At 39.3% G+C, this 8,035-nt stretch overlaps 2 protein-coding genes across 2 annotated transcripts; one reads left to right on the forward strand and one right to left on the reverse strand.

Moving 5' to 3' along the window:
• Nucleotides 1-75: 75 nt before the first annotated feature.
• On the reverse strand, nt 76-2,382 carry LOC103359243 (SAYSvFN domain-containing protein 1-like). The gene is made up of 2 exons (XM_008284481.1): nt 1,974-2,382; nt 76-552 (listed from the first exon to the last, which is right to left on the reverse strand). Exons 1-2 carry the CDS (start codon nt 2,160-2,162, stop codon nt 229-231), a joined length of 513 nt encoding a protein of 170 aa, XP_008282703.1. The 5' UTR covers nt 2,163-2,382; the 3' UTR covers nt 76-228.
• Nucleotides 2,383-2,418: 36 nt separating this feature from the next.
• On the forward strand, nt 2,419-7,174 carry grcc10 (gene rich cluster, C10 gene). Its single transcript, XM_008284485.1, has 4 exons — nt 2,419-2,487; nt 3,981-4,034; nt 4,404-4,580; nt 6,688-7,174. Exons 2-4 carry the CDS (start codon nt 3,983-3,985, stop codon nt 6,825-6,827), a joined length of 369 nt encoding a protein of 122 aa, XP_008282707.1. The 5' UTR covers nt 2,419-2,487; nt 3,981-3,982; the 3' UTR covers nt 6,828-7,174.
• Nucleotides 7,175-8,035: the final 861 nt, after the last annotated feature.

The following is an 8,035-nucleotide window of genomic DNA, read 5'->3' on the forward strand; positions in this document are numbered from 1 at the left end:
CCACCACCTTCTGTTGTCCTCAGTAACTGTGATGCTATTAAAATGCTTAGAGGAAAAAACAGGAATAAAACTGTATGTAAGTAGGCCAATCTTAATTTATTGTGTTAAACAGATGTTTTTTTTAAAAAAGAGAAAAAAGAAATTACAGTAAATTCCTGAGTAAATTAGCATTTGTCAAATGAAGAAAATCTCTGATTATCTAATAAATATGTGCAAATCACAAGCACTTCATCTGTTCGCCAGAGGCCTGTATCCCATCTCTCCCTCCAGCTGCTCTGCGGTAAGAGAGCCCAACAAAGGCTGACAGTCTGGGTTGAAGACCGAATAAGCGCTCAATTCTCCAGGTTGACGGGGCGCAGGGCTGCGGAGTCCTTCATAGAGCCAGTAGAAGAGAGAGATGACGAAGAAGGGCAGGCCAAACTCCAGTTCAACAAACAGACCCAGCAGAACCAGCCACAGCAGTACTTTGAGCAAAGTAAGGTTTGAGAGGACAAGCTGCCTCGAAGCCAGCCACCTTCCTAGAGCGCTGTCCAGCAGCCAGTCTGTGCGGTCCTACAGAGAAGACACCACAGAAAGTCATGATGTGTCAGAAGTTCTTAACCTTGGGATCAGAGTCACCGGGTAAATACACAAAGTTATTAGATGGTTTACAAAACAGGAAAAACTAAGAAAAAACATTTGCTGCAACACCAAATGAATGAGTTGCTACAAATCTATATGCAAACTTCAGGACTTCAAAAACTATTAAAACTGAACAATCTGATAACATCACTCCGACAAAATGCTTGCAGCTATTGGCCACATGCAACCTAAAAGGCATTACATAGTAGTCATTCATTTGCTACATGCAGGGCTCACAAATGCTGGCTGTTGTTGTTTTGACAAAACAAATATGTAGATGTCATTTTCTGACAATTTTTAGACCAAAGAATAATCAAAAGAAAAGTCTGCAGATTAATCAATAATAAAAATAACTGTCCTATAATACTACAAGAAGCATGTGAAGTTATCTTGACATCAACAACGATAACGATCACACAGAAATGCATTTGAAGCATACATCTTCAGTACAAACCCACATTACAAAAAAAGTTGTGATGCTGTTAAATTTAAGTGTTCAGTGTTGGTTTTTGGCCTTCCCCCTTATGTGCAGAGATTTCTTTGGATTCTTTAAATCTTTTGATGATACTATGGATTGTAGATGGTGAAATCCCTAAATTCTTCCCTAAATTAGGGATGGTGAAATCTCTAAATTATTTGCAATTTCGCATTGAGAACCACTGTTCTTAAACTGCTGGACTATTTCCCAAAGCAGCTGTTCACAAATTGGTGAACTTGCCACATCCTTCCTTGTGACTGACTGAACCTTTCAAGATGCTCCTTATATATCCAATCATGACACTATCGCCTGTTTCCAACTAAGCTGAGGAATGTTCCACATGCTTTTTGAGCATTCAACTTTCCCAATCTTTTGTTGCCCCTGTCTTAACTTTTTAAAAAAAGTGTCACTGACATCAAATTCAGAATAAATATACATTCAAAAAAACGAGCAATAGAGTTGATAAGGTAAAACATTACATATATTGTCTTTCCATTTTTTTCAATTGAATATATGACAAAAACTAGATGAGCAAATTAGGACTTTCTGTTTTAAATACAAATTTCACAATGTCTCAGCTTTGTTGGGATTGGGTTTTGTAAGATCTGGTGCCAATCTGCTGCTGTGAATATTGCTGCTTTTGCTTGTGTGGAAAGGTTTTTGGATGACTTCTACTTATCACGGACTAGTTTTTTTTTTCCATGTGACATTCCCACTTCATTGACAAGAGTAAAATCTCAATACTTTCACTGCAAAATAGATGCTAACCAGCAGTTAATTTGCCATTTGGCCCTTTTATCGCTCACAGGAAAATAAATAAGCTATTAAATTTTAATGAGAAAGTTAAAAGGGCTAAATCGAAGTGATCTCTTACGCTGCTTTGAGAGCCTTGAGTTGCAGGTTGGTTGTTTTCTGTCTCCTCTGGCTGTGGACTGTGAGCTGTTGCTGTGGTGTCAGGCTGAACAGCTGTCTGTGCTGCTTCCTGCTCTCTGTTCTGTGGACCAGGACTCTGACTCTTCTCAGCCTGCCGCCTGGCTCTGAACTCAGCCAGCTTCTGCTCCATCGATACTCCGATACTCTCCGTCCACTGACGTTACTGGGTCTATGTGGTAAAACAGCTGCTAGGAAAAGTCATTCACAACTTTTGTCTGTTTCACCTTAAAAATACAAACAACTTGCGATGTAAAAATATGTTTGTCTTTGTCTATAAGTCAAACTTTAACTACATTTTGGAGAGACGTCACCATGCTATTAGCTTGTTTACTTCTTACGTCGGCGTCTATCCGAAAGAAGGAAATCATGTCGCAAATAGCCTCCAACTGTCGCAAAAGGGATCACTTTGCGGCATTTTCACAGGTCTGGTGCTAGCTTGGTTGTTTTCATCAGTGGTGAGTTTCCAAACCTGCGCCCTTTAATGTTCACTGCTTCATGCTTTCATAAAAACGTATTTTAGCTGGTGTTGTCGTCCATAGCCGTGTCATGCCAGATGACATTTTAAGCTATTCATAGAAACTAAACCACGTCCGACAAACGTTAACGGCATCAAGGCGAATATCACAAATATACCACATTTTCTTTGCCTGTTGTTTTATCTTTTAATTGGTTTTAACTATTATATGTTTTAGCTTTTTTGTGCACTCCTCTTACGTTAACTGTTACGGATACAAGATATACGGTTTGCATGGTAGTTTAGCGCCATGTTGCTACCGGAATGTTCCAAAGTGTTAAAAGCAGCTCATGTACTGGTTCTTCCTAAAGGCGGTGACCCAAACCTTAACCGCCCGATCTCCAGCTGTCAGTTCAGCTAAAACGTTAGACAAGCTAATCAATATTCAGACTTTTTATCCGAGCAGTGCATTTGAAACCGTCATCAGTCTGGTGTCAGACTAGGCCAAAGCATCTGACTGCACCTTGTAGGGTAGTAAATGAAAGAATGTGTTCTCTGGGTAGGAGGGAGTGCTGTATGACCCTGTCCATTGATTTGTCTAAAGAATTTGGCACCGTGGATTGTGTCCTTTTTTGATGCATGGAAATACATCTGTTGGTTTTGACACAAATGTATGTAACTGGTATGTGTCACTGCCAGAACACTTAACAAACGTTGCAAGCTGTCATCAGTCTAGTTCTCTTGAAGTCGTGAGGGGGTCAAAGTTAGGTCACACTGTACATACACTGGACAAAAATATAAACTGAGCATGCAAATGGTCTTCTTTTCCCGTTGGTTTTACAGAAATACTAAGAAATGTCACTAAGCCTCGCATTAATTTTAGCTAATTGTGCACAAAAAGTTTTTGAGCTGGGGACATATTCTCAACGATGGAGGTAATTGACAGCCTGTGGCTTTTAAAGGACAAAGACCCACTTTGACCAGGAAGGGAATTTCTGTGTGTTTCTAAGCATCCCAGACTATTTCTCATTGTTTCTAAATGTTCCATCGTGTGTGTTGTTGTTTCAGTGTTCCAGAATGTTTTTGTCTTTGTTTTTGAATGTTGAAGATTCTTTGTCATTGTTTCNTTTTTTGTGTAATAAAGGCTCTTGATTTTCTGTGGGTCTGTTTATACATATATAATTATTTTCTTGATACATTCTTAGGATACCATAGGGAATGAGTGCCTTACTCTCAATTCTTTTCCCCTTATTAAGTAATGGATGTCAGTCAGTTTCAACTTTCCCAGGCCTATGTTGTTCATCTAGATATTTTTGGTACATAAGTCAAATAAGATTAATTTATATTCTTCAGGCTACTTTCAAGGACCTGCATTTGTCTAAACATAACTCTAATTATTGAACTCTCTTCTATGTCAGTCCTCTTTTGTTTACAGTAGTTTCATATTATTATTATAAATGTCCTGAGTACATGTTGTTCTCTCTTTTCTCTCAGACATGGCCTCAGCTCCTGCACAGCAGCCCACCCTGACTGTTGAACAGACCAGAGGTAATAGAAACTGGTTTAGATCTACACAAGTTATTTTTTGTAACTCTTTCACAGGTGGTCCATATTGTTACTAAAGAAATAATGGATAAGCACTTCTTGCTTTTGCAGACTAGAATACAGGAAGGTACTGGTTGCCCACCGTTGCCAACCGTTTGCTCAGAGAGAATCCAAAGGCAACTTTGGATTGTTGGGTTCTCTGTTTAAATTTGTAAGGTCTATACCTTACTACGTATGTTGTAAACTGCACTATACAAACAAAATTTGTCTTGTGTGTTTGGGTGCTGAGTTGCAGGTAGGCTGGAGTTCACTTGTAATGAAATGCCCTTGCCTTGCAGAGAAACTACAGATGTATGTTTGTATATTTTGCAGTGGTTTTGAGTGAGGTGATCCAGGCCTTTTCGGTACCAGAGAATGCTGCACGGATGGAGGAGGCTCGAGAAAGTGCTTGCAACGACATGGGCAAGATGCTGCAGCTGGTGCTGCCTGTGGCCACCCAGATTCAACAAGAGGTGATCAAAGCCTATGGATTCAACAATGAAGGAGAAGGTGAGCTTTGCTTCTTCTTTTGTAACCTCACAGATGAAGACCGAGCAATTAATAAACAGTCCGAAAACAATTAAAGTAGATGAATCAGCCGTGAAACAATCATTAGGCTGAAATTAATGATAGCTTTTAGTTTGTGTGCTGTTCATTGGTGCTGGGTGATGCAGTATATTGGCACTGAGAATTGATATCATGATACTAAACTTGATCTTATCTGGTATTTGGTTATTGTACTATATTGTAAAGGTGTTTTAAATGTAAAAATGACATCTTTTAAAATTGCTCTGTTCAGTTTGAGCAGAAGAAATAGATGCTGCTCCCCATGTCTCCCTCATGTCCACGTTTCTGACCATTTTATCCTCCAAAGGTGCTTGCACATAAATATCTAAAAGCACCAAGAGTCACCCCCACAATACTGTTATATAAATATACAATGTTGTGCACAAGGTTTAGGCACTTTTATATATTTTTATTCTTATTGATCACACAATAACCTCAGCTACTATAAATATACTCCCGGAGTCATGAAGAACTCTCTTGAGGAGAAGCAATTGCAAAAGATGCAAGAGACATATGCTGGTAGAAAGCTGTTATTGGTGTGAGTTAATGTATTTTTTTTCGACACTCAGTGCTCTCTATACAGCAGCTTATTTATCATGGAACAGCTACACATTAAAACTCAAAACTTAATACGTTTTACCATGATAAATCTGCTTTTAGGACTGTCACGGTCTCATAATGTAGGATACACTGAAATCTCTTTAGCTTTGACCTAATCAAAGTGAGTTCAATGTTACTGATTGAATGTTCTCTGTGATAAATACCAATAGACTAGTCAATCTTCACATCTGATTTTCTAAACCTGCACCTATGGTTTGTCTACTGTAACTGCACAGCTTCGTTCAGTGGCATTACTTACAGACGACTCAGCAGAGTTGCAGATAAAATGTATTCCTTCAGCTGAGCTTCTGTGTTGCTCAGAAAGCACATGGTCAGGAGAAGGGTTGGAGAAAGGGCGACACTTCTAACAACCGATTGAAATCCCAAACTCTGAACAGAACTTCCTCTGGAGCGACTTAATTAATCAGCACCAGTTACCATAGTTCAATTCAATTCAATTTTATTTGTATAGCGCATATTTACAACAACAGTCATCTCATAGTGCTTCACAAAGGCAGAGACAGAAACACCCAACAATCCAAAACATTTGGATTCCCTATAAGCTTCAGCAGTCCGCAAGCAGTCCGCAACAGTGGGAAGAAACCGAAAACCCCCACAGGGATTTAGCCATCCTTCATGGCTTTTAAAACTCTGACTTTAGGCCTAACATACTTTGTTAACCCATTAGTCTCACTTCCTACTACACCTCTCTGATCTCCAAATCATCAAGTTTATCTGGGATTGCATGAAGAAACAGAGGCAACTGGGACAGATTAAATCCACAGACGACCTTGTAAGACACGTTTACCAACCTACCTGCCCAGTGCTTTGAAACACTCTGCCAATGGTAACTACAAGAACTGGTTCCATTTTAGAGGCAAATGACCTTACAAGCACCACATATTGATGTAATTGACCTGTTTCTGCTTATTGCAAGTTTATTGATAAATGAAAACGAGTCATTGCATTGTATTTTAAAACATCCTCACTTTACTTTTAGTTCCTAAAGCCTTTTCACAGTCCTGTACAGGGCTGCAAGGTGGGGCGATGGTTAGCATCGTTGCCTCGCAGCAAGAAGGTCGCTGGTTCGCGTCCTGGTGAGGACACCAGGGAACTTTCTGCGTGGAGTTTACATGTTCCCCCCTATGCAGCATGGGTTCTCTCTGGGTTCTCCGGCTTCCTCCTGGTTGTCTGTCTCTAAGTGTAGGCCGGTGATAGACTGGCGATCTGTCCAGGGTGTCCCCTGCCTTCGCCCTAAGTCAGATGGGATAGGCTCCAGCCCCCCTGCGACCTTAATGAGGACTAAGCAGTGTATAGATAATGGATAGATGTATGGATAGTAGTGACTGTATTTGATCAAAATTGTCAGCTTCACTACTTACTGACTGCATGCTGTTCTGATTAGATGATCCGACTCACAATGTTGATCTTGGCTCTGCTTCATTTTTAGGTGTCCTTAAATTTGCCAGACTGGTGAAAATGTATGAAACCCAGGACCCTGAAATTGCAGCTATGTCAGCCAAACTAAAGTCTCTCCTCCTGCCGCCTCTATCAACACCACCTATAGGAGGTGCCATTCCAGCTTCATAGGAATTGTTTACTTCATTAGTTAACTGCAAGGTTGCTTTTATTTAATGATACTGTGTTTCCAAGATCCTGTCTCTCATCTGTCTTCTTTTTTTTTGTGTTAAAGTTATCGTTTCAAAATGCTAATGCATTCCAAGGTGAAATAACATTTTTATATTATGGTTTGATTTATCTTATTATATTATAGCATCCTTGCAGACCTTTGTTTATTTATTTGTTCCATGTTACACTATGAACATTTTCTTATGTCATTGAACCTGAAACATTTACTTTTATGCCATCTTTTATACCATTTTATAAAGTGTCAAATGCCATTTTGTTATATGTTCTAATTAAAATGTTTTCTCTGACTTTGTGTGGTATTAATGGAGAAAAAAAGAGAGAAAAAGCTCTAATTTCCATATACATACTTTATTGTTGCAGTTAGTCTTTATATGTTTACTGCATTTTTAAAAACACTTAATTGCTTACACACATTTACATATATACATCTCCTCAAAGGCAGCTGTCCTTAGACTCTGTACTGTTTGAGATTAAAACATTAATATTCCAACATCTAAAATCTGGGTACATCTCTGCTCCCTTTCTTAGTTTTAAGGAGTTTTAGTTTTGGATGCATGCAAACATGATGACAGTATCATGGCAGGACAAGTTCATGATAAAAACAACTTTTAGTCAAGACAAATAAAGTGACCCAGATTCTGAAACCATCCACTAAAAAGTGCTACTCAGTTACATTAATCATAAAGTGCTCAATTTTTTAAAGGCAAACAGTGCAAAACTAGTGCGGTCAGCACCCAGTGATGTGACAGCAACGTGGAAGACATCAAGAAGGGGACGATACTGTTGTACTTCTATTTGTTTGTCCTGTGCATTTTATCCAGCAGCTATTCAGATTCAATGTAACAGCTATGTATGTAGAAAAATAAAAGTACTCCAAGAGTGAAACTATGTTTAGTTTCTTCCACCTGGGAGTCAGTTGTCACCTGTTTGTGTGTGAAGGTGATTTTACTGATACATAAAATCAAGTCATTAAGTCTAACACACCCTGACTGATGAGACCTCCATCCTGTGCTGAACAGCGTTCCAGTCCCTCGGCTCCTGAGTCACAATGATAGAAAAGAAGCAGGTAGCAGAGCAAGACAAGGGAGGAAACCTTCACATCTCAAAGTGACGGAAAATGTTCTCAACATATCCCAGCACCCTCTGCC

Source organism: Stegastes partitus, unplaced genomic scaffold (assembly GCF_000690725.1).
Source record: "Stegastes partitus isolate 25-593 unplaced genomic scaffold, Stegastes_partitus-1.0.2 Scaffold9, whole genome shotgun sequence".
NCBI classification, from domain to species: Eukaryota; Metazoa; Chordata; class Actinopteri; family Pomacentridae; genus Stegastes; species Stegastes partitus.